General features: G+C 43.7%; 1 protein-coding gene across 3 annotated transcripts in view; it reads left to right on the forward strand.

The window, feature by feature from the left end:
• The window catches only part of LOC120989283 (stimulated by retinoic acid gene 6 protein-like), a 173371-nt gene that overhangs the window by 123190 nt on the left and 22453 nt on the right, over positions 1-27728 (forward strand). For all 3 annotated transcript variants that reach the window (XM_040417282.1, XM_040417279.1, XM_040417280.1), the window contains exons 12-17: positions 5195-5276; positions 5998-6046; positions 6129-6243; positions 21031-21150; positions 25333-25496; positions 26579-26725. In XM_040417282.1, the coding sequence (XP_040273216.1) occupies positions 5195-5276; positions 5998-6046; positions 6129-6243; positions 21031-21150; positions 25333-25496; positions 26579-26725 (677 nt within the window). The remainder of the gene's footprint in view (positions 1-5194; positions 5277-5997; positions 6047-6128; positions 6244-21030; positions 21151-25332; positions 25497-26578; positions 26726-27728) is intronic.

Here is a 27728-nt window from a genome sequence, read left to right on the forward strand (position 1 = left end):
TGGGCCTGCTTGTCCAAAAAATGTTGTGGCTTTTTGCATTTTTACACTACTCACTCCAGTTTTTATAAATGTGGCATAAAGTACGCCAACGCAGATTCAAGAAAAAACTGACTTCAAATTTTCCCCTTATAATAAATTTCCCCATTAGACTTTGGCTGTTTAACTAGTGGTTAATGAGCTAGAGAAATGGAGAGAAGTCGCTACCTCAGATTGAGGTATTGATTATGGGCAAGTGGCATAAAATGACACTTTATCACAGACAGTATCTTCAATGGATGTCTCTTACCACTCATGACATATAGAGAGGAATTTATGATTCCCCCGCCCCCATGCAAGTTTTCTGGAGTAAAAAAGTCGCAAACCTCAAGTTTGTGAATTTTTAACTCCTTCGTGACCACCAATACGCCTTTTTACGGCCATCACTAAGGGGCCTTAAGCTAGCCTTTCCACGAGAGACCTGTGCAGCGGAGAGCGGGAGCTCGGCTCACATGAGAGCTACACTCCTGCTATTACAGCCCGGACCGCAACATGTAAATGGTGACAGAGGGACCGGACTCTCTTTGTCTCTTATCGGCACCCCGCAAATACAATTGCGGGGTGCCAATGTGTGTAAAGGCTAGCTGGGGCATGGTATAGGTCACAAGCCAGCCTTGAGTGTTTTCCAGCAGGCTGTACCTCTCTGGTGCAGCCTGCTGGTCAATGTCAGTATAGCACTGACATTAAAATGCAATGCATTATAGCAGGTGTACTCAACTAGTTTTATTAAAGGTCCACATACCTGGGTCTGCAGTCAGGTGAAGGTCCGAGCTGAACGCCAACAGTAAAGATGCCATGCGATCATGTGATCCATGCGCGTGGGGCGCTCTGAAGTTATAGTGGAGCGCCCCGGGTAAGTCCCAGAATTAGTAATGGCCACATTAGTGGCCAGTAAGAATAATGCCCCCAGTAAGAATAATGCCCCCATTAGTGCCCCCCTTCTCTGCTTTTGCAAAAAATAAATTAAAAAAATTAGCATTCACCTGGCTGCGGTGAACATTCGCTGCTGACTGCAAGCTCAGGACCGGTGCTCCAACGTGATGACGTCTTGTAGGTCCTGTCCTGAGCTTCTAGTCAGCAGGGAGTGTTCTCCACAGCGTGAGCAAATGGAGGTGGAGGTACCGTATTTTTATTTATTTTTTTACTAGCACAAGTAGCGGTGGAGGTAAAGGCTGTACTAATGGGCGTTCCATGATGGAAGCGCTCATTAGTAAGGGTACTTTCACACTTGCAGCAGGACGGATCCGACAGGCTGCTCACCCCGTCAGATCCATCTTGCCACTACTTCGCCGTGCCGCTGCTCTGTGCCCATCGACTATAATGGGGATGGGGGCAGAGCTACGGCGCAGCACGGTGAGAGGCCGCCAGACTAAAAGTACTACATGTCCGACTTTTTCGTCTGGCGGCCTCACGCCGTGCACTGCCATGCTGCGCTGTAGCTCCACTCCCGCTATAGTCAATGGGGAGTGGCAGTCCGGCGAAATAGCGGCAGGACGGATCTGACAGGGTGAACAGCCTGTCGGATCCGTCCTGCCGCAAGTGTGAAAGTACCCTAACAGTCCCTACAGGAAAATTCTGGCACCGGCAAGGGAACTAAAATACCAGCCTTGCTGGTGAACTACTGGCCGGGTGGCAACCCAAGCCACAGAACAGACATATGATAGTTTTGTTCCGCATCCAATTCCCATTATTGGGGGATTGGATGCGGCCCCTTAATTACAATGGTGCCACAAGAGATGCAGACAGCACACTGTGTGCTGTCTGCATCTTTTTCCGCTCCATTGAAACTAAGGGGTCCGCATCCAATGCCCCAATAATGGGAATTGGATGCGGAACAAAACTATCATGGTTTGATGGGGCTTAATCACTTTATTTAATCAGGTTACCTAAAGAAGATGGCCCAGGAGAGATGGGAACACAACACTGACTGGAGTCCTTTCCTGCAGTCAGTGACGTGTTCCCGCCTCTCTGTAGCCCTCTCCACGCCCCCCTTCCTTCCCAAATGTGACATTTATTTAATTGGTGGCAGTGGTGATGTCCCTCCCCTCTCCAGCAGCACGTAAGTGTCCTTTGGAGCTTGAAGCTCCCTTTACGTGCTGCCGCTGCTGCAGGGGAGGAGGGACCTGTGAGCGCACTGAAGGAGGGGGGGCAGAATCTAAGTTTTTAGAACACTGTGGACCTAATATCAGAGCGCTGGCTATAGAGTAGCCAGTCCTGAGTACAGCAGGTGACCGCGTTGCCAATAAGGCAGTACAGCGTGAGACTGTACTGTCAATTGTATTAATTCAGTAGATAAGACAGGCAGCAGGCAGTTATCGCAGAACCTGCAGTACCAATAATGCTACGATATAGCGCCAATAGTCACATAAACCAAGCAGCTTGCTGACAATGTTGCGAACAACTGTGACTAAATAGCAAATACTTATATTTATTCAGCACAATAAGAGGCAACCTGCCAGCTGAATCTAGTCGCAGCCACCATTGTCAAACGGCTGCTAGTCGATCAATACATTGAGTATAGCACAACTTAAGTCCATCAGTGAAAGTTTTAAATACATAATTTAAGCAGGCTAGTAATAAGTTAATCACTAACTATTAAATATAATAAATAAAAGTTAATTTTTAGTACAAATAAGATTGAAAAATTAAAAAGCGCACGTCAAGAGAAGGCAGCCAATAGTCTCTCATGACTAAATGTAAAATACAATAAAAAGTGCCTCTACGTACGCTGGGTATACACCTATGTAATAATTCACTGAGGGAGAAAGCTCCCTCCACGGGCATGTGCCGGATGAAAGCGCTGGTGCCTGCATGTGGAGAGAGCCGTCTCTCACTGCGCCCCTGGGGCAGGAAGAAGTGCGCCGGTAAGCTCCTCCTCCTGCACGTACCAGAGTGTGCAGGAGAGGAGGAGCCCTACATGTCTCACTGCGCTCAGCGCTCTGGGAGTAGGACAGGAGGAAGTGCGCCGGTAAGCTCCTCCTCCTGCATGGTACAGTGTGCAGGAGAGGAGGAGCACTCTAAAGGATGGCCGGGGTCCGGACAACTGGCGGCCGCGGTCCGTATTTGGACCGCGGTCCGCCAGTTGAGTACCCCTGCACTATAGGGATAGTGCATTGTATTTTAAAAGCAATCAAAAGATCCTCTTGGATTATATCGCCAAAGTTGGAGGAGCTTGAACAGATCATTGTGACTGTAACTATATGCATTTTATAGCTTAGGGTGGACACTGCTAATGTGTACTTATCAGTATTTTGGGTTGTAAACAATTATAATCTTTATGAGTTATTATAATTTAGCAAATCCTACATAAAAAAATAGCTGTCAATGATTTTATTAATTATTTTATTTTATGCACTTATATAGCGCTACTATATTCCGCAGCGCTTTATAGACATTAGCATCCAACCGTCCCCAATGGGGCTCACAATCTAAGTTCCCTATCAGTATGCCTTTGGAGTGTGGGAGGAAACCGGAGTACCTGGAGGAAACCCACGCAAATAAGAACAAACAAACTCCATGCAGATGTTATCCTTGTTCGGGCTAGAACCTAGGACCCCAGCGCTGCAAGGCACCAGTGCTAACCACTGAGCCACCATGTAAATTGTCAAGAAAAAAAATAATCAGGTTAAAAACTCTGATGAGTGTTACATGGAATATCTCACCAGATTTCTGCAGTTCTCTCTGAGGGCAGAATACAGTAGATCAATACTGTGTCAATGATTTGTGTGTATGAAGTTTCATTTTAAGAAACTTAGGCCTCTTTCACACGGGCGTCGCGTGTGAGGGCCGGATAGGAAGCGGGTTCGTAGCGGGAAAATGCGCGATTTTTCCGCGCGAGTGCAAAACGTTTTAATGCTATTTGCACGCGCGTGAGAAAAATCTGCATGTTTGGTACCCGAACCCGGACTTCTTCACAGAAGTTCGGGTTTGGGTTAGGTGTTGTGTAGATTTTATTTTTTTCCCTTAAAACATTGTTATAAGGGAAAATAATAGCATTCTTAATACAGAATGCTTAGTAAAATAGGGATAGAGGGGTGATGGATCATGTGACGGACCATGTGATAAGCGCAGTGACGTCACCACAGGTCCTTTTCCTCCTGGTCATCAAAGAAGAAAGAAGAGAAGTCGGGCTGCGCGAACAAGTGGATGAGGTGAGTTAAATTTAAAAAAAAATGTTAACCCCTCCATACCTATTTTACAAAGCATTCTGTATTAAGGCTACTTTCACACCCGTGTTAGGTGCGGATCCGTCTGGTATCTGCACAGACGGATCCGCACCTATAATGCAAACGCTTGTATCCGTTCAGAACGGATCCGTTTGCATTATTCTTTTTAAAAAAAGTCTAAGTCAAAACGGATCCGTCCTGACTTACATTGAAAGTCAATGGGGGACGTATCCGTTTTCAATTGCACCATATTGTGTCAGTGAAAACGGATCCGTCCCCATTGACTTACATTGTAAGTCAGGACGGATACGTTTGGCCCCGCATCGCTAGGCGGACACCAAAACGCTGCAAGCAGCGCTTTGGTGTCCGCCTCCAGAGTGGAATGGAAGCGGAACGAGCCAAACTGATGCATTCTGAACGGATCCTTATCCATTAAGAATGCATTGGGGCCTAACTGATCCGTTTTGAACCGTTTGTGAGATCCCTGAAACGGATCTCACAAACGGAATTCAAAACGCCAGTGTGAAAGTAGCCGAAGAATGCTAATATTTTGCCTTATAACCATAAGGGAAAATAATAATGATCGGGTCCCCATCCCGATCGTCTCCTAGCAACCATGCGTGAAAATCGCACCGCATCCGCACTTGCTTGCAGATGCTTGCGATTTTCACGCAGCTCCATTCACTTTTATGGGGCCTGCGTTGCGTGAAAAACGCACAATATAGAGCATGCTGCGATTTTCACGCAACGCACAAGTGATGCGTGAAAATCACTGCTCATATGCACAGCCCCATAGAAATGAATGGGTCCGGATTCAGTGCGGGTGCAATGCGTTCACCTCACGCATTGCACCCGCGCGGAAATCTCGCCCGTGTGATAGAGGCCTTACAGTCAGGGACATAAGTAAAATAGGCTGCACCCCACAGCAAATTTTCGAATAAGTGACAACAGTTGGAAAAGTTGGTAACCTTCTGCATTATTGTCATCTGTAGAAAACACATGAAGAGACTTTGGGTTGGAGAGAGAGGTTTTCTGCCTATAAAATTCAAAACTCCTTCATCCACTGAGAGTGTGGTAAGCTTGTTTAAAAAACACTAGTTAATTCACTGTCATAATGGTTCTTAGGGTGGTCATACACCTTAAAGGGGTTGTGCACCTCCCCTCTTGGGCAGACCATGTGACCATTTGACATGATGCAAGAGGAGAAGGTACCACTGTGTCCAGCGACTGGCTGCAGCAGCATCAAAATGGAGCGCAGTAGAGAAGCCGAAGCCAGGGAGAGAAGGAGCGGGGACCCAGTGCCAATTATACTTCTCTTCGCAACTGTGCCCAAGAGGAGGGGTTTGCCAAAAAACCCAAAGGTGCACAACTCTTTCAAGGCCCCTTTACACTGGCCGACACAACAGGCAATTATTAGGAAGAACCATTCTTGCCCAATAATTGCCTGGTCATTACAGGAGGTGAAAGCTGCATTCACCTACACTGTGTGGGGATGAGTGATTGCTAGAGTGATCTCTCATTTCCATACACATTCATTGTTTCTGGGCCGCAGATCTCGATTTGCTGAAGGAGTTGATGCATACATAGAAAGTAAACACACCTTTACATATATGAGAACCTCTAACGATTGGCTATGTAGGGCACAATCATTTAAAGCTTCTGGCTGATCAAACAGATCCAATGAACCAATGAATTCATGAACTACAACAACCCTGTCATGTTTTTTGAGATTATTTAGGTATATATCCCCTAATATATATATTTTTTTAATAATAAAATGCATATCTTTATCTAGGCTGCCATAGCAAGATACTCCGGCTGGCAAGTTGCACATATTTTATGGGGTATGTCAATAATTGAACTTCTGCAGAAAAAAACATTATGATCTGTTTTCAGGTTTATTGAAATTCTCTTCTTTTGTTGCAGGCTACTTTATAATGCACATAGTACAATGCTTGTTTGGCCTGGTTTTTGTGTATGCTGTTGTGTTTCCGATAAAACATGGCCAATTAGAAGTTCTGAAAGGCTTAGGAATTTCTGTGTAAGTTTTGCTTACTTACCATTTTTTAATCTTATCAGTAAATTACTATCACATGACATTGTATGAATTTAAATTTATACATGTAAAGTTTACATTAGTTGTATAATTCTTATTAGGGTATACAGTCAGGTCCATAAATATTGGGACATCGACACAATTCTAACATTTTTGGCTCTATACACTACCACAATGGATTTGAAATGAAACGAACAAGATGTGCCTTAACTGCAGACTGTCAGCTTTAATTTGAGGGTATTTACATCCAAATCAGGTGAACGGTGTAGGAATTACAACAGTTTGCATATGTGCCTCTCACTTGTTAAGGGACCAAAAGTAATGGGACAGAATAATAATCATAAATCAAACTTTCACTTTTTAATACTTGGTTGCAAATCCTTTGCAGTCAATTACAGCCTGATGTCTGGAACGCATAGATATCACCAGACGCTGGGTTCCATCCCTGGTGATGCTCTGCCAGGCCTCTACTGCAACTGTCTTCAGTTCCTGCTTGTTCTTGGGGCATTTTCACTTCAGTTTTGTCTTCAGCAAGTGAAATGCATGCTCAATCGGATTCAGGTCAGGTGATTGACTTGGCCATTGCATAACATTTCACTTCTTTTCCTTAAAAAAACTCTTTGGTTGCTTTTGCAGTATGCTTTGGGTCATTGTCCATCTGCACTGTGAAGCGCCGTCCAATAAATTCTGAAGCATTTGGCTGAATATGAGCAGATAATATTGCCCGAAACACTTCAGAATTCATCCTGCTGCTTTTGTCAGCAGTCACATTATCAATAAATACAAGAGAACCAGTAGCATTGGCAGCCATACATTCCCACGCCATGACACTACCACCGCCATGCTTCACTGATGAGGTGGTATGCTTAGGATCATGAGCAGTTCCTTTCCTTCTCCATACTCTTCTCTTCCCATCACTCTGGTACAAGTTGATCTTGGTCTCATCTGTCCATAGGATTTTGTTCCAGAACTGTGAAGGCTTTTTTAGATGTCGTTTGGCAAACTCTAATCAGCCTTCCTGTTTTTGAGGCTCACCAATGGTTTACATCTTATGGTGAACCCTCTGTATTCACTCTGGTGAAGTCTTCTCCTGATTGTTGACTTTGACACACATACACCTACCTCCTAGAGAGTGTTCTTGATCTGGCCAACTGTTGTGAAGGGTGTTTTCTTCACCAGGGAAAGAATTCTTCGGTTATCCACCACAGTTGTTGTCCGTGGTCTTCCGGGTCTTTTGGTGTTGCTGAGCTCACCGGGGTATTCCTTCTTTTTAAGAATGTTCCAAACAGTTGTTTTGGCCACGCCTAATGTTTTTGCTATCTCTCTGATGTTTTTTTTTTTTTAAGTCTAATAATGGCTTGCTTTACTGATAGTGACAGCTCTTTAGATCTCATCTTGAGAGTTGACAGCAACAGATTCCAAATGCAAATAGCACACTTGAAATGAACTCTGGACCTTTTATTTGCTCATTGTAATTGGGATAATGAGGAAATAACACACACCTGGCCATGGAACAGCTGAGAAGCCAATTGTCCCATTACTTTTGGTCCCTTAACAAGTGGGAGGCACATATGCAAACAGTTGTAATTCCTACACCGTTCACCTGCTTTGGATGTAAATACCCTCAAATTAAAGCTGACAGTCTGCAGTTAAAGCACATCTTGTTCGTTTCATTTCAAATCCATTGTGGTAGTGTATAGAGCCAAAAATGTTAGAATTGTGTCCATGTCCCAATATTTATGGACCTGACTGTATATGCAATTTTCCACCTCATTTACCAGAAAATGTAAATAGCCTTTACTGATACATATACATATGTAGCACATATTAACTTGACATTTAACATATTACACAACGTCAAAGGGAATCTGTAGCAAACGTCAAAGGGAATCTGTCAGCAGTCTGGACCATAGCAAATTCCTATTGGTGCTAGGTTGGGCCTGGGAAGAGCAGGACTAACATACAGTTGCAAGAAAAAGTATGTAAACCCTTTGGAATTATATGGATTTCTGCACAAATTGGTCATAAAATGTGATCTGATCTTCATCTAAGTCACAACAATAGACAATCACAGTCTGCTTAAACTAATAACACACAAATAATTAAATGTTACCATGCTTTTATTGAACACACCATGTAAACATTCACAGTGCAGGTGGAAAAAGTATGTGAACCCCTAGACTAATGACATCTCCAAGAGCTAATTGGAGTGAGGTGTCAGCCAACTGGAGTCCAATCAATGAGATGAGATTGGAGGTGTTGGTTACAGCTGCCCTGCCCTATAAAGCGGGAAAGGGTTATAAAAGTATCTCCAAAAGCCTTGCTCTTCATCAGTCCACGGTAAGACAAATTGTCTATAAATGGAGAAAGTTCAGCACTGCTGCTACTCTCCCTAGGAGTGGCCATCCTGTAAAGATGACTGCAAGAGCACAGCGCAGACTGCTCAATGAGGTGAAGAAGAATCCTAGAGTGTCAGCTAAAGACCTTAAAAAGGCTCTGGCATATGCTAACATCCCTGTTAGCGAATCTACAATACGTAAAACACTAAACAAGAATGGATTTCATGGGAGGATACCACTGAGTTTTCCTAAAAAAACATTGCTGCATGTTTACAGTTTGCACAAGAGCACCTGGATGTTCCACAGCAGTACTGGCAAAATATTCTGTGGACAGATGAAACCAAAGTTGAGTTGTTTGGAAGAAACACACAACACTATGTTTGGAGAAAAAGAGGCACAGCACACCAACATCAAAACCTCATCCCAACTGTGAAGTATGGTGGTGTGGGCATCATGGTTTGGGGCTGCTTTGCTGTGTCAGGGCCTGGACGGATTGCTATCATCGAAGGAAAAATGAATTCCCAAGTTTATCAAGACATTTTGCAGGAGAACTTAAGGCCATCTGTCCACCAGCTGAAGCTCAACATAAGATGGATGTTGCAACAGAACAACGACCCAAAGCATAGAAGTAAATCAACAACAGAATGGCTTAAATAGAAGAAAATATGCCTTCTGGAGAGTCCTGACCTCAACCCGATTGAGATGCTGTGGCATGACCTCAAGAAAGCGATTCACACCAGACATCCCAAGAATATTGCTGAACTGAAACAGTTCTGTAAAGTGGAATTGTCAAGAATTACTCCTGACCTGTGTCTGATCTGCAACTACAGGAAACGTTTGGTTGAAGTTATTGCTGCCAAAGGAGGTTCAACCAGTTATTAAATCCAAGGGTTCACATACTTTTTCCACCTGCACTGTGAATGTTTACATGGTGTGTTCAATACAAACATGGTAACATTTCATTCTTTGTGTTATTAGTTTAAGCAGACTGTGATTGTCTATTGTTGTGACTTAGATGAAGATCAGATCACATTTTATGACCAATTTGTGCAGAAATCCATATCATTCCAAAGGGTTCACATACTTTTTCTTGCAACTGTACCTTTTGTGGAGTTTTCAACATCAGGAGTAGTTTATATATGAGCTTCTGAGCTTTTATTCTGCCAAATTCTGCTTCTTAAAGGGAACCTGTCACCAGTTTTATGGTGTCCTAACTAAGGGCAACATAAATAAGTGATTGATTCTCTTAGCACAATGCTGGGTCACTTTCTTTAATTAACCCAGTCAATCTGCCAACATCTTGTATTGAAAAGCTCCAGCTGATAATGATGAGTCATGAATATTTATGAGCTCCTGACTCTCCCCGCCCACCTGCTCTCTGAATGACAGTTTGTTTCCATATGAACCAGCAGCAGGTGGGTAGGGGAGTGGCTATAGCTCTGAATTAAATATACGCTGGACTCAATGACATCACGCTGGACTCCAATAAGCTCATTAGCATGCGGCATGCGGCATCTTTGTGTGTATATTATGAGGTAACCATCTGTCACGCCAGTAAGTGAATACATCTAAGGTACTTTTTAGTAGTTAATGATTGTATATAATTAGTTAGATTATAATCAAATATCCACATGACAGGTTCCCTTTAAGTAAACTGAAGGTGGAGCTTCACTGCGAAGTGCACCTCTCTTCTGTTCTGAGTGACAACTTTAGCATCCAATCAAGAAAAAGCTGCAGCGGTCACGCAGAGCAAAGTGGCAGGACTGTGGAGTAGCTCAATATACAGTAGAAAGCACTTCACAGTGAAGCTCAACCCCCTAAACACTTGAAGCAGCAGAATCTGACATAATAAAACTGTATTGTTGGGGTATTTTGGTTGTACTGTATAGTGTTCTGATTATTACTGTTTATGAAACAAATCACCATGATTTCTTTGCATCCTATATGAAGCACTTCCTGTTGTTATATCCAACCAAACCCATGATCACTTCTCCTTTCTCTATCACAGCTCTAGCACTGCCTCTAACAACCCTGCTAGTTTATAGCTTCCTCCCAGCTACTTAAAGTTGCAAGAAAAAATATGTGAACCCTTTGGAATGATATGGATTTCTGCACAAATTGGTCATAAAATGTGATCTGATCTTCATTTAAGTCACAACAATAGACAATCACAGTCTGCTTAAACTAATAACACATAAATAATTAAATGTTACCATGTTTTTATTGAACACACCTTGTAAACATTCACAGTGCAGGTGGAAAAAGTATGTAAACCCCTAGACTAATGACATCTCCAAGAGCTAATTGGAGTGAGGTGTCAGCCAACTGGAGTCCAATCAATGAGGTGTGATTGGAGGTGTTGGTTACAGCTGCCCTGCCCTATAAAAAACACACACCAGTTCTGGGTTTGCTTTTCACAAGAAGCATTGCCTGATGTGAATGAAGCTCTCAGAAGACCTACGATTAAGAATTGTTGACTTGCATAAAGCTGGAAAGGGTTATAAAAATATCTCCAAAAGCCTTGCTGTTCATCAGTCCACGGTAAGACAAATTGTCTATAAATGGAGAAAGTTCAGCACTGCTGCTAGGAGTGGCCGTCCTGTAAAGATGACTGCAAGAGCACAGCACAGACTGCTCAATGAGGTAAAGAAGAATCTTAGAGTGTCAGCTAAAGACTTAAAAAAGTCTCTGGCATATGCTAACATCCCTGTTAGCGAATCTACGATATGTAAAACACTAAACAAGAATGGATTTCATGGGAGGATACCACAGAGGAAGCCACTGCTGTCCAAAAAAAACATTGCTGCACGTTTACAGTTTGCACAAAAGCACCTGGATGTTCCACAGCAGTACTGGCAAAATATTCTGTGGACAGATGAAACCAAAGTTGAGTTGTTTGGAAGAAACGCACAACACTATGTGTGGAGAAAAAGAGGCACAGCACACCAACATCAAAACCTCATCTCAACTGTGAAGTATGGTGGTGGGGACATCATAGTTTGGGGCTGCTTTGCTGCATCAGGGCCTGGACGGATTGCTATCATCGAAGGAAAAATGAATTCCCAAGTTTATCAAGACATTTCGCAGGAGAACTTAAGGCCATCTGTCCACCAGCTGAAGCTCAATAGAAGATGGGTGTTGCAACAGGACAACGACCCAAAGCATAGAAGTAAATCAACAACAGAATGGCTTAAAAAGAAGAAAATACGCCTTCTGCAGTGGCCCAGTCAGAGTCCTGACCTCAACCCGATTGAGATGCTGTGGCATGACCTCAAGAAAGCGATTCACACCAGACATCCCAAGAATATTGCTGAACTGAAATAGTTCTGTAAAGAGGAATGGTCAAGAATTACTCCTGACCGTTGTGCACGTCTGATCTGCAACTACAGGATACATTTGGTTGAAGTTATTGCTGCCAAAAGAGGTTCAACCAGTTATTAAATCCAAGGGTTCACATACTTTTTCCACCTGCACTGTGAATGTTTATATGGTGTGTTCAATAAAAACATGGTAACATTTAATTCTTTGTGTGTTATTAGTTTAAGCAGACTGTGATTGTGTATTGTTGTGACTTAGATGAAGATCAGATCATATTTTATGACCAATTTGTGCAGAAATCTATATCATTCCAAAGGGTTCAAATACTTTTTCTTGCAACTGTATATCACTATCACTGCCCCTGTTGCTGTTGTGACATGCCTATGGACATAACATCAAAGGAAATAAAGAGCTGCATGTTAGGGAGTTCTAAGTTTGCGGTCCAAACCACAGCCAGTGAACACCAAAACCGTTACCAGTTTTCCAAAACTACTCCAGGTGGAAGGACGCTAAGGTTACCCCTAGGTTCTTCACCAGAGCCCACAGTGAAGCCAGATGTATTTTGCTGCTAGGGACTAAGGTTACATCCGTGGAGTTGGTAGCAGAAAACAGCTGCAGGCACACTAGTGGCAGACCTACCAGAACGACCAGGGATGTACAAATAAAAGTCATCAAGCAGGGTCAAAATCAGGATAGACAGACATTGTCTATGCATTAAACAAGGGGTTAATCCAGAGACAAGCCAAGGTCAGTTTACCAGGACATTCAATATAAACAGGTACATAAAACACTGTGTTAATCCTGAAACACGTCAGTCAGTTCACCAGGTGCGTCAATATTCGCCTCTCCCCCTATCCAACTACAACCTACTCGCCTTCTCTTCATTGGTCTCTTCTTCTGCTCCCCCAGTCCACATACTAGCACACCCCCGCAGGGACCTTAAACATCGCGACTTTCGCTTGCTTTCTGACTCTCTTCTGCTACTCTCTACTATTTGTTCCCTCCAAGACCCAGATGCTGCCACCACCCTGTATAACACCACAACAAATACAGCTCTGGACACTATTGTCCCCCCCCCCCCCACCCCCTCTTCACACACAACAAAGCCCGAAAGATCAACAGACAACCCTGGCACACCAACCTGACCAAAAAACTCAGACAAGCTTCCGGGGCTGTTGAGCGGCGATAGAAGAAATCCCATTCTAAAGATCAATTCACCGAGGAGAAGCAATCTCTCCTCATATTGAAATCCTCACTCGCTGATGCAAAACAGGCCTACTTCTCATCTCTCATATCTTCCCTGGCCCACAGCCCTAAACAACTTTTTAACACTTTTAACTCCCTTCTAAGTTCCCCCAGCGCCCCCACCCTCTCGTCTCATCTAAGAACTTTGCCGCATACTTCAAACAAAAGATAGTCAACATCAGAGAAAGCTTCAGTACACAGTCCCCACAGACCCTCTACACAACTGCTCATTCCTTTTCTCCCAAAACCTGCTTCCCCACCATTACAGAAGAAAAACTCTCCACTCTACTCTCCAGATCACATCTCACCACTTGTGCACTTGACCCAATCCCATCCCACATCATCCCTAACCTCACCACAGTGTTTATCCCAGCCCTAACTCATCTCTTCAACCTATCACTAACCTCTGGTGTCTTCCACTCTGGTTTTAAACATGCTACCATTACACCCATCCTCAAAAAGCCTTCACTTGACCCATCTTCAGTTATCGCCCCGTATCACTTCTTCCGTATGCCTCAAAGCTACTTGAACAACATGTCTATTCTGAACTGTCCTCTTACCTCTCCTCCTGGTCTGTCTTTCACTGGCTACAATCTGGCTTCCGACCCCACCACTCGACTGAGACTGCCCTTACCAAAGTCACTAATGACCTGCTAACAGCCAAAACCAAAAAACATTACTCACATGTCCTCCTTCTCCTTGACCTGTCCTCTGCCTTTGACACTGTAGTGTATCACACCACCTCCTCGTCTCATTCCCTCTCTGTTGGTGTCCTGCAAGGCTCTGTTCTAGGAACCCTGCTCCTCTCTACTTACACTTTCGGCCTGGGACATTTCATAGAGTCCCATGGTTTTCAGTATCACTCTTATGCTGACGACACACAAATCTACCTCTCTGGTCCAGACATCACCACCTTATTATCCAGAATCCCACAATGTCTATCTTCTATATCACCCTTCTTCTCCTCTCGCTTTCTAAAACTTAACATGAATAAAACAGAATTCATCATCTTTCCCCCACCTTGCTCAACCCCCCCAACAGACCTATCTGTCACGATCAATGGCTGCACACTCTCCCCGCTCAACTAAGTCCACTGCCTTGCAGTGACCTTGGATTCTGCCCTCTCCTTCGGACCGCACATCCAAGCCTTTTCCACCACCTGCTGCCTCCAACTCAAAAACATCTCCCGCATCCGCGCTTTCCTTAACTTTGTATCTGCGAAAATGCTTGTACGTGCCCTCATCATCTTCCGCCTAGACTACTGCAACATTCTCCTCTGTAGCCTTCCATCTAGCACTCTCGCACCCCTCCAATATATCCTCAACTCTGCTGCCCAACTAATCCACCTCTCACCCTGTTACTCCTCTGCCTCTCCACTCTGCCAATCCCCTCACTGGCTCCCTATTGCCCAGCGAATTCAGTTCAAAATACTAACAAATACATACAACGCCGTCCACAACCTGTCCCCTCCCTACATCTCTGAGCTACTTTCCCGATACATCCCCACATGCAATCTATGATTCTCACAAGACCTCCTTCTCTACTCTCCTCTTATCACCTCTTCCCACAATCGCCTCCAAGATTTCTCTTGTGCATCCCCCACACTCTGGAACTCGCTACCCCAACATATCAGACTCTCACCTACAGTGGAATCCTTCAAAAGAAACCTAAAAACCCACCTCTTCAGACAATCCTACAACCAGTGACCCTGCTGCCTCTATATAGCCATGACCACCTTCACCCTCACCTACTGTGTCTTTCTCCCATACCATGTAGATTGTAAGCCCTCATGGGCAGGTCCCTCTCTCCTTCTGTACCAGTTTGCAACTCATCTTGTTTATGCTTAGTGCAATTGTCTGTATTATGTATGTATACCCCTTTTCATATGTACAGCTCCATGGAATGAATGGCACTTTAATAATAAATAATAATAATATAAGCAGGAAGAGCATACAGGGTTAATCCAGAAAGAAGCCAAAGTCACTTTAACAGGAGGGTCAGTATACAGGAATAGGATATTGCACAATATAAAGTCAGGATACAACAAACTCACAGGCAAAGTGTCACCACCAGCTCTCTGAGAAGGTCTGGCAGACGTTCTTCGGTACCTCTTGCATGATGTTCTTTGTTTTGGTTTCACTTTGTCATCTCCTTTCCTTCTCCCAGCTGTCACCTATTTACACTAATTGCCTCCCTTTATATTTCCTCCCATACTGCCTCACTTTGCGGTTTATACTACTTCCTGGATTGAAGTTTTCACTGCTGGAGTCTTCTGCTGCTGCTTGTTCAGATAAGTTCTTTCATGTATTGTGTTTTCTTGCTGGCTTGATTCTAGGTGACCCTGACTCCCTCCGTATTAAGTGCAGGGAGCCGGTGGTCGTGTCCCCTCACTATTATAGGGTTTTCAGGTGTCACACAGTCTAGGTACGAGGGCATGCAATCGTCTACCTTTGAAACCCTTGTATGTGCTTAGCAGTCAGGGTGAGCTCTTAGGGTTTTATAGGGGTCACCTTTATGCTCCTTAGTTTGGGATCAAGCCAGTCGGATGTTTATCCATAACTTCCAGCTATCTGCAACATCATCCGTGACATTATAAACCGCCATTACCGTCTTAAGCATGGATACGGTTTCAGCCTTGATTGACCGCATGCAGGGTCTTTCATTAGAGGTAGCAGATCTCCGTAAAACTGTGTCTCCGTTTCAGGTGACCGGTTCTGCTTGCGTTCATGGAGTTTGTTCCGAGCCTAAGATCTCGCTTCCGGATACGTTCTCCGGGGGAAGTGAGAATTTTGTTCGCTTTAGAGAGGCTTGCAAACTCCATTTTCTCCTACTTCCCCATTCCTCTGGTGATGAGGAGCAGAGGGTGGGGATCATCATCTCGCTGCTCAGGGATAACGCTCAGTCCTTGGCCTTTTCGCTGCCGGTGGGGGCACGGCCCCTCCGATCGGTGGGTGAATTTTTTGTAGCCCTGGGGCAGATATATGATGACCCGGATTGTATTGCTCTGGCTGAATCTAAACTGCGTCTTTTATGCCAGGGTAAACAGTCCGCAGAGATATATTGTTCGGAATTTCGGGGATGGGCAGCTGATACTGGTTGGAACGATGCTGCACTCCGAAGTCAATTTTGCCATGGTCTTTCAGAGGGATTGAAGGATGCATTTGCTTTTCATGAGAGACCTGCCTCGTTGGAGTCTGCCATGTCTCTAGCTGTTCGTATTGACAGGTGTCTTAGAGCGAGAGGAGAGACCACGCCTTCCTGTCATATTCAGTCCAAGGACAGTGGGGCGGTCTCATTCAGTGCACAGGGGCCTCAGTCTCTCTCAATCCCCTCTGAGCAGGAGGCCATGCAGCTGGGTTTGCTTGCCTCTGATAGTAGAGGATTCAGCTCTCAGAGGAGGGTTTGTTTCTGTTGTGGGGGTATAAATCATTTGGCTAATGTTTGCCCCTCTAGGAGATTCAGGGAGTTTTCTGAGGGTAATAAAGAAACAAAAAGGAAAAAAAACCTCTAAAACCTTTCCATTTGCTACTATTGGCAAATTTGTTGCGGAAATTGAAGGTTTGCCGTTTGCTTGTAGTTCCCATTTTGTTCTACCTGCCAGGGTGGCGCTAGATAGCAAGAACATTGTTTGTGAGATTTTTGTAGATAGTGGAGCATCTGTCAATCTCATTGATAATCAATTTGCTATAACACATGGTTTCCAGGTATGCACTTTGGAAAAGGATATACCTGTTTTTGCTATCGATTCCGCTCCACTTTCTCAAAAATCGTTAAAGGGCATAGTTCACAATATCCGTTTGACTGTGGGTGATGCTCATGTTGAGGATATGTCATGTTTCGTCCTAAGCGGGTTACCTACTCCTCTAGTGTTGGGGCTACCCTGGCTCACTAAACATAACCCCTCCATTGATTGGCAAGCAAGGCAAATAAATGGTTGGAGTGACTTTTGCAGAGAGAATTGCCTCACGGCGTCTCTTTCAGAGGTTTCTACCAAGACTGTACCATCTTTTCTCTCTGAATTTTCGGATGTGTTTTCCGAGAGTGGTGTCCAGGAGCTGCCCCCTCACCGCGAGTACGATTGCCCTATTAATCTCATCCCAGGCGCCAAGCTGTCAAAATCACGTTTATACAATCTCTCCCAACCTGAAAGAGTCGCTATGCGTACTTATATCTCTGAGAGACTGAGAAAGGGACACATCCGACCCTCGAAGTCACCTGTTGCCGCTGGGTTTTTTTTTGTTAAGAAAAAAGATGGTTCTTTAAGACCTTGTCTGGATTTCAGGGAGCTGAACTGTATCACAATTCGTGACCCATATCCGCTTCCTCGGATCCCGGACCTGTTTAACCAGATTGTTGGGGCTAAAGTTTTTTCTAAGTTGGATTTAAGAGGGGCATACAACCTAGTCAGTGTCAGGGAAGGGGACGAATGGAAGACGGACTTCAATACCCCTGAGGGTCATTTCGAGAATTTGGTTATGCCCTTTGTTTTGATGAATGCTCCAGCCGTCTTCCAACATTTTGTGAACAGCATTTTTTATCATTTAATGGGGAAATTTGTACTGGTGTATCTAGATGACATTTCGATTTTTTTCTCCTGATTTCAAAACTCATAGGGACCACCTACGTCAGGTCTTGCTCATTCTGCGGGAGAATAAATTGTACGCTAAACTGGAAAAATGTGTGTTTGCGGTTCGGGAGATTCAATTTCTTGGTTTTCTTCTCTCCGCTTCTGGTTTTCGCATGGACCCTGAGAAGGTCCGAGCTTCCTGAGAATCAGAAGGCGCTGATGCGGTTTTTGGGTTTTGCCAATTATTACAGAAAGTTCATTTTGAATTATTCCTCTGTTGTTAAGCCACTCACTGATATGACTAAAAAGGGGGTAGATTTTTCCTCCTGGTCGGTAGATGCGCTTAAGGCCTTTTCTAGTATCAAAGAGAGTTTTGCTTCCGCTCCCATTTTGGTACAACCTGATGTCTCTCTACCTTTTATTGTTGAGGTGGACGCTTCTGAGGTGGGTGTGGGTGCGGTCTTATCTCAGGGTCCTTCTCCTGCCAAATGGCGACCGTGTGCCTTTTTCTCAAGGAAACTCTCCTCCGCAGAGAGAAATTACAATGTGGGAGATAGGGAGTTGTTGGCCATCAAATTAGCTTTTGAGGAATGGCGCCATTGGCTAGAGGGAGCCAGACACCCTATTACCGTGTTTGCCGACCATAAGAATCTGGCCTACTTGGAATCAGCCAAGCATCTGAACCCGAGACAGGCCAGATGGTCTTTATTCTTTTCTAGGTTTAATTTTGTTGTCACGTTCCGCCCTCGGGTTAAAAATGTTAAGGCGGATGCCCTGTCACGTTGTTTTCCGGGAGGGGGGAACTTTGAAGACCCGGGTCCCATTTTGGCTGAAGAGGTGGTCGTCTCTGCTCTTTATCCTGATTTGGAGGCAGAGGTTCAGGCAGCCCAGGCAGAGGCTCCTGATCTTTGTCCTCCTGGGAGGTTGTTTGTGCCTCTCAATTTTCGACACAAGGTTTTTAAGGAGCACCACGATACTGTCCTTGCTGGGCACCCGGGGAGTAGAGCCACAGTGGATCTCATTGCTCAGAGATTCTGGTTGGCCGGCTCTTCGTAAGACGGTTGAGGGTTTTGTGGCAGCCTGCGAGACCTGCGCTCGTGCCAAGGTCCCTCATTCACGGCCATCGGGTTCTCTCCTCGCGTTACCCATTCCTTCCCGTCCTTGGACGCATCTGTCCATGGACTTCATTACGGACCTCCCTCGTTCCTCGGGGAAGACTGTGATTCTGGTAGTAGTGGACCGTTTTAGCAAAATGGCGCATTTCATTCCCTTTCCTGGGTTACCCAATGCTAAGACGCTGGTGCAAGCATTTGTTGATCACATTGTTAAATTGCATGGCATTCCTTCAGACATCGTTTCTGATAGGGGCACGCAATTTGTTTCCAGATTCTGGAAGGCCTTCTGTTCTCGCTTGGGGGTTCGGTTGTCGTTCTCTTCTGCTTTTCACCCGCAGTCGAATGGTCAGACAGAACGCGTCAATCAGAATCTGGAGACATATCTGCGCTGTTTTGTGGCAGAGAATCAGGAGGATTGGTGTTCTTTTTTGTCCCTTGCTGAGTTTCTTTCAAATAACCGTCGCCAGGAGTCCTCTGATAAGTCACCATTTTTTGGTGCATATGGGTTTCATCCGCAGTTTGGGACATTCTCTGGAGAGGGGTCTTCTGGTTTACCTGATGAGGAGAGATTTTCCTCGTCTTTGTCATTTCTTTGGCAAAAGATTCAGGGTAATCTGAAGAGGATGAGTGAGAGATATAAGCGTATGGCGGATAAGAGACGTGTGCCTGGTCCGGACCTGAATGTGGGTGATCTGGTGTGGTTGTCTACAAAGAATATCAAACTGAAGGTTCCCTCCTGGAAGTTGGGTCCTAAGTTTATTCGGCTTTACAAGATCTTGTCCGTCATCAATCCCGTTGGCTTCCGTCTTGATCTTTCTCAGACTTGGAAGATCCATAATGTTTTTCACAGGTCCCTATTAAAACCTTATGTCCAACCCACTGTACCCTCCTCTTTGCCTCCTCCTCCGATTGTTGTTGATGGTAATCTTGAATTTCAGGTCTCTAGAATTGTGGATTCTCGCATTATCCACGGTTCTCTCCAGTACCTCGTTCATTGGGAGGGTTATCGTCCTGAGGAGAGGATGTGGGTCCCAGTGGCGGACATTAAGGCCACTCGTCTCATCAGGGCTTTCCATAGGTCCCATCCTGAGAAGGTGGGCTCTGAGTGTCCGGAGTCCACCCGTAGAGGGAGGGGTACTGTCACCACCAGCTCTCTGAGAAGGTCTGGCAGACGTTCTTCTGTACCTCTTGCATGATGTTCTTTGTTTTGGTTTTACTTTGTCATCTCCTTTCCTTCCCCCAGCTGTCACCTATTTACACTAATTGCCTCCCTTTATATTCCCTCCCATACTGCCTCACTTTGCGGTTTATACCACTTCCTGGATTGAAGTTTTCACTGCTGTAGTCTTCTGCTGCTGCTTGTTCAGATAAGTTCTTTCATGTATTGTGTTTTCTTGCTGGCTTGATTCTAGGTGACCCTGACTCCCTCAGTATTAAGTGCAGGGAGCCGGTGGTCGTGTCCCCTTACTATTATAGGGTTTTCAGGTGTCACACAGTCTAGGTATGAGGGCATGCAATCGTCTACCTTTGAGACCCTTGTATGTGCTTAGCAGTCAGGGTGAGCTCTTGGGGTTTTATAGGGGTCACCTTTATGCTCCTTAGTTTGGGATCAAGCCAGTCGGATGTTTATCCATAACTGCCAGCTATCTGCAACATCATCCGTGCCACAGAGATTCAGAATCATTGTCTAGTTTAAATCCCCTTCCCAGCCTTCATTTTGGAAACTGAGCCAGAGCCCTGATTGGCTCTACATCCTCTCTATCTGCCAATTAGTTAGAGCTTAGTTGGTCGTCATGGTAACCTTCCAGGAACCATTCAGCTTCAGATCTTCCCCAGCTCAACTACACAGACCTGGGGCAAAGGCTGCTGATGGCTGTCAGTGATTAACAGCTAGCTCTGCATGACTAAGCATACAGGAAAGGCTGGCAGTCACTTGGTAGGACTAACCACATGACTTCTAAGCATAAAAAGAACAGAGGTTTAAATGAATAAATCACAAGCTTTAAAGAATCCTATCCCACAAAACTATAAATCAGCTGCTCAGCTTTATAACATACTGCCTGCAAATCACATTGCATTTATATGGTAACAAATTACAGTGATAATAATATATTCTAAACAGTATATTTTACATTTTAACTTTCCTAATATCTGTTGTTTCTTTTTATTCTTATTCTTTGTTTTTAAGGCTCACAATTGCAGTTGTTATTTCACTAATGATATTGCAAGTCTTGTTCGCCAGTAAATTCTTTCTGCAGAAGAAAATATCTCCCACGGATAAGCAGAAACCGTTAGCTCTAAATAACAGGTAATATCGATTATTATTATTTTTATTGTGTGGTTTCAACTTTTTTATTTTTTGAGAGATTGATGGGTCTTTGAGGGGCTTGCATGGTATTAGAAAAAAAAAGGTCTGCACTTTTTCTGGACGCAGGATCTGTCTAGGTCACTCGACTGAGTTAGGGTACAGCCACACGTTCAGGTTTTTTAGGCAGCCTTGGAAGCCAAAATCAGGAGTGGATCATAAAAGGAGAGAAAGTATACAGATACAACTTCTCTTTTTTGAATCCACTCCTGGTTTTAGCTTAAAAAACTGCAAAAAAAACACCTGAACGTGCCACCTGCAGGCCTTCATAGTAACCACAGCTCTGATATGCTGCATCTCTTCACAGAGACCCAGCGCATCAGAGCTAAGGAATGGATCCTCTGATCGCCAAGTGGAGGAGCCGTTCCCGACCCAGAAGTGCATTCTTCTGGGTTTTCAGCTTTTCATTTGATTGCGGCATCTAAAGGGTTAAATGTCTGTGCTTGGTGTTATCGCTGGTCGCAGACATTAGCCCCAGGCCTCTGCTGTTTGGTTTGAAACCCCTTCTTCCACCATACATGTACAGCGCTGGGACTCAACGAGTTAAAAAGTATACATACTGTAAAATAAAACATGTGGTGACCACTCAAAAACTTTCGAGACTGCTTAACTTTTTTCAACAGGCAGGGCTTTACTTAAAACTAAACAGTTACAGTGCTTTGCAAAAGTATTCACTCCCCTTGACTTTTTTCATATTTTGGTGCCTCACAACCTGGAATTAACATGGATTGTTTTAGGATTTGCATAACTTAATTTACAGAACATACCCACAACTTTGAAGATGGTTTTTTTTTTATTATTGTCAATCAAACAACAAATAGGACAAAAACAGAAAAAGTCAATGTGCATAACTATTCACCCCCCTAAAGTCAATAGAGCCACCTTTTGCTGCAATCACAGCTCCAAGTCGCTTTGGATAAGTCTCTATGAGCTTGCCACATCTTACCACTGGGATTTTTGCCCATTCCTCCTTGCAAACTGCTCCAGCTTCTTCAAGTTGGATGGGTTGAGCTTGTGAACAGCAATCTTTAAAGGGTTTCTATCACTTCGTTTCACCTATTTAGCTTTCAGACACTAGCGATCCGCTAGTGTCTGCTTTATCTAACCATCCTAATATAAGAGCTTATTGTCCTGCCGTTTAGCTAAAAAAATAACTTATATAGATATGCAAATGAGCCTCTAGGTGCTATGGGGGCGTGATTAGCACCTAGAGGCTCCGTCTACCTTAACAAACTGCCGCCGCCCAGCGCGTCCCTCCAGCCCGCCCATCTCCTCCGGAATGCGATGCTCCTCGTATTCGGCGCATGCGCAGTGAATGTCTGATCGCTTCCCTGCTCAGACATCTCCACTGCGCCTGCGCCGATGACGTCATAGTGCTCCGAGGAACAGGCGCAGTGGAGATGTCTGAGCAGGGAAGCGATCAGACATTTACTGCGCATGCGCAGAACAGAGACGCGCACGGAGAGGATCGCTTCAGCTGGAGATGGGCGGGCTGGAGGGACGCGCTGGGCGGCGGCAGTTTGTTAAGGTAGACGGAGCCTCTAGGTGCTAATCACGCCCCCATAGCACCTAGAGGCTCATTTGCATATCTATATAAGTTATTTTTTTAGCTAAACGGCAGGACAATAAGCTCTTATATTAGGATGGTTAGATAAAGCAGACACTAGCGGATCGCTAGTGTCTGAAAGCTAAATAGGTGAAACGAAGTGATAGAAACCCTTTAAGTCTGACCACAGATTTTCTATTGGATTGAGATCTGGGCTTTGACTAGGCCATTCCAACACATTTACATGTTACCCCTTAAACCACTTGAATGTTGCTTTAGCAGTGTGTTTGGGGTCATTGTCCTGCTGGAAGGTGGACCTCCATCCTAGCCTCAAATCACGCACAGAGTGGTACAGGTTTTGCTCAAGAATATCCCTGTATTTAGCACCATCCATCTTTCCCTCAACTCTGACCAGTTTCCCAGACCCGGCCGCTGAAAAACATCCCCACAGCATGATGCTGCAACCACTGTGGGGATGATGTTCTTTGGGTGATGTGATGTGTTGGGTTTGCTCCAAACATAGCTTTTCTTTGATGGCTGAAAAGTTTAATTTTAGTCTCATCAGACCAGAGCACCTTCCTCCATACATTTTGGGAGTCTCCCACATGCCTTTTCGCAAACTCACAACGTGCCTTTTTGTTTTTAGCTGAAAGTAATGGATTTCTTCTGGCCACTCTGCCATAAAGCCCAACTCTATGCAGCGTACGGCTTATTGTTCTATGTACAGATACTCCAGTCTCTGCTATAGAATTCTGCAACTCCTCCAGGGTTACCTTAGGTCTTTGTGCTACCTGTCTGATTAATGCTCTCCTTGCCCAGTCCGTGAGTTTTGGTGGGCGGCCATCTCTTGGCAGGTTTGCTGTTGTGCCATGTTCTTTCCATTTGGTTATGATAGATTTGATGGTGCTCCTGGGGATCATCAAAGATTTGGATATTTTTTTATAACCTAACCCTGACTTGTACTTCTCAACAACATTGTCCCTTACTTGTTTGGAGAGCTCCTTGGTCTTCATGGCAGTGTTTTTTTAGTGATGCCTCTTGCTTAGGTGTTGCAGCCTCTGGGGCCTTTCAAAAAAGGTGTGTATATGTAATGACAGATCATGTAACACTTAGATTGCACCTACGTGGACATCATTTCACTAATTATGTGACTTTTGAAGGTAATTGGTTGCACCAGAGCTTTTTATGGTCTTCCTAACAAAGGGGGTGAATACATATGGACATGCCAATTTTCTGTTTTCTATTTCTAAACAATAGTTTTATTTATATATTTTTCTTATTTTACTTCACCAACTTAGACTATTGTGTTCTGATCCATCACATAAAATTCAGATTAAAAAAAACATTGAACTTAAGGCTGTAATGTAACAAAATACGAAAAGTCAAGGGGATGAATACTTTTGCAAGGCACTGTATATACTGTATGTATACACAAAAGCACAAGAAGATGGCATAGAATATGAGTCAAGTGATGCAGACACAATAAATAGTTGAAACGATCCATTTTTGTGATGCCCCACCAGGTCTGTGAGGCACATGGATACCATTAGATTACAGTTTATCATTTTTATAATAGTATAGGGGTCATTTACTATCCAGAAATACAGCCATATTAGGCGTACTTCTTTGTTTGCACCTCAATCTACGACTTTTCCCTGCTCATGCCAAGTCTAAAAAAGTGGGCATGCCGTGGGTGGGGAAGGGGCCGGACCGTTAGGCCCATTTTATTTATCATTTTCTACTCCTGTTTCAGGTGTAGAAAATGGTCCAAATGTAAGCCAGCAAGAAAGCTGGCTTACATTTTGACTGGCGCTGGCTATGCCGAACTTATGTAGAGACCTAAGCTTCTTCATAACTTCGGCGGATCCACCGCCAGCTATAGGGGTTATATGTCGGTCTTTATAAATGACCCTCTATATGTTTATATTTTGAACCATTTGCTTTCTGCAGCCTCTATGTATTCCAATACTCAACTGGCTGCGGAATGTTGCTTACAGTAAAGTGCGACAGACTTAGGATTGCTAAGTCTGCAGTCCTTATCTTCCCTCTCCTAAACAACCTTCTAAGCTGATTTATGAAAAAGTCCTAATTTTTTTTAAATAAACATTTATAACAAAAATTACTCTTAGAACTTTGGTAATGAGGACAGCTCCTTCTCAGTACTCACAATCCTTATGCACATTTAAAATGGCATGGTCACAATATAAGTCATTTACTGTCATATATAAGTCACCATATAAGTAATTTACTGTCCAGGTGCAGCTCATGTTTACAGCTTAGAAGAAGATAGTTGTGAAACATTGACTTTAAAAGAGTTATATCACTTCAGCAAATGGCATTTATCATGTAGACAGAGTTAACATAAGGCACTTACTTGCTATGGAAAAATGAATCCAGCCAACAAAGAAGCAATATGAACAGCACAATACATTAGTAAGTGTCTTGTATTAACTTTCTCTACATGATAAATGCCATTTGCCGAAGTGAGACAAACTCTTTAACGTAGCAGACAAAATGCAAGTTTCATTTTTTAAGTAGTATGTTTTATTAAGCTTCTGTTGTTTTTTTTTACTTTTTAGGAAGGCTTTTCATAATTTTAATTACTTTTTCTTCTTCTACAATGTGATTCTTGGCTTGGGAGCCTGTCTGTCCCGCCTTTTTTCTGCCCTGATTTTGGGAAGTTGGTTAATTGCGAGGATTGATAGGACACTATTACAACGTGGATATGAGTCAGCAGACATGGGTAAGAGATTTACTGTGGGTAGTTGGTATTATACCAGTATGCTGTATTCAGAACACAAGTAGGAAGGATCATGCCCTTTTATTGCCCAAAGCAGGGATTATAGAATGTGCCCTCATGGTCTCTGAAGGTCAGTACAATATTGTTGACCTATCCTCAGGTCATCAATATCTAAGCAGTGGAGATTCGATTCCTGGCACCCCCACCAATCAGAAGTTTTAAGAAGCCGTGGAACTCTGGTGGTACATTGTATAGTGGCTGTGATTGGTATTGCAGATCAGGCCCATTCACTTGAATAGGAATGAGCTGCAGATAGGCCACCTAACCGATGAACCTGACATCACAGCGGAAGAAGTTGCCACACTCTGCCTCTTCAAACAGCAGATCGACGGAGGTGGCGGGAGTCAGATCCAATCAGATAATGATAACCTAACCTGAGGATAGGTCATCAATATTCTACATCAAGCCACATGGCCTTTTTATTTATAATACGTAGTCCCCCCCTTTTTGCTCCATTCCTTTGCATATTTGAGTTTTTAAATGCTGTGTCTGCTAGCCACCCAACTACATATCTGTAGGCACCACACAAAATCACTCAAGGGAAGCAATCAAACCCTGGCACATAACCAGCCATTCTGACAAATTTATTAAGACTGGCGTACCCATATGCCAGTCTTGATCTCCCTGCACTTGAGTGAGATACTGGTATTTTATTAAGAGGCACCACAATAAATTAGTTGCATCTCTGGCAGTCAATGCGCCAAAAACTGAAGTTTATACTAGCTAGGAACTGGCGTAGACTTCAGATATACTGTAACTTATGCCGGTTTCTGGCGCAAGTTATAGTAAATCCCTCTTTGTCTAGTGAACTGTACAAAGAAACTTGAAAGCAAAGTATGTCTCTAACCTCCAGCCCCCCACTTCTTTCATTGCCACCTACTCTGCCTACACCTTCCCTGCCCCTAGTGATAAGATCCCAATAGTAGCATAGAATCCAAAGAAGTTTGGCTAAATTGGTGAAAGTGATATGCAGCAATATGTGAAATAATACTGACAAACTAATTTTGTTTTATGTTTTTTTCAAGGCTACAAAACATGGATTGGAATGATATATGTGGACCACTATCACACTAACCCAGTACTTGTGAGTTTTTGTAATATTCTACTGACAGTGACAGCTGAAAAAAGACTAAAGGAGTCTCCTGTATATTACGGGTTTAATAATTCAGGAGGTAAGTAGTACAATTATGCAAACCTATTGTTTTCTTAGCCCTTAAGGCTCATGCACATGACTGTATTTTTTTTCACTGTTCTATCCGTTTTTTTGGTTTTTTTTTTAAGGATAGCACACTGACCCATTTATTTCTATGGGCCACACATACTGTATACTCATTTTTTTCATGCATTCAGTGTGAACAACCTGCAAATTATAGAGCAGGTCCTATCCTTGTTTGTATTTACAGATGAGAGTAGCCCTTTCTATTGACTGGAGTGAGAAAAATACAGAATGTACATGGAAGCTCTCCATATTTTGCTGATCCATTTTTGCAGATTGAAAAACGGACACAACCTTGTACATGCAGCCTTAATCAGAAGACTAATGTATATCATGACTGGAACTATTCCATAGTTATAACATTAATTTTCAGCATGAAAGTCAGGTGTCTAAAGTAATCCAAATAGGAGAGCACCAAAAACAGAGGGGACCTGTGCAAGAACACATTATGCAAGAACAACCGCTACATTTGATGGTACATAGGATATGTCCGATCCTGAGTTTATCTGTCACAACACCTTGCATTTTTGAAACTCACTTGTCACCCCAGTTTTCTTGACTGATCACCACTTGTGATGTTTCAGCAGTGTATCTGACTGAAAGCCACTTGTGATGTCACAGTATCTTACTTGACTGAAAAAGTTTTTATGTCACAGCAGTTACCAAATGAACCACAGGTGTGATGTCACAGCAGTTACTTGACTGTAACAGTTATGATGTCACACCATCATTCTGACTAAACACCACTTATGATGTCACAGTAGTTTTTCCACTTGTTGTTTCAAAGCAACTCATCTGAGCTTAACAGTTTTGTGATATTACAGTAATCCAGGGGTAGGCACTAACAATAAAGAACCCCTGTGTAGAAACAATATATGAGAGCTTTGATTTCCTCACTACATCTTATTTGATGAGGGTGTGGTTATTGGTGGGTGCTGATCCATGAGTGGACCACCTCA

This window comes from Bufo bufo, chromosome 2 (assembly GCF_905171765.1).
Source record: "Bufo bufo chromosome 2, aBufBuf1.1, whole genome shotgun sequence".
NCBI classification, from domain to species: Eukaryota; Metazoa; Chordata; class Amphibia; order Anura; family Bufonidae; genus Bufo; species Bufo bufo.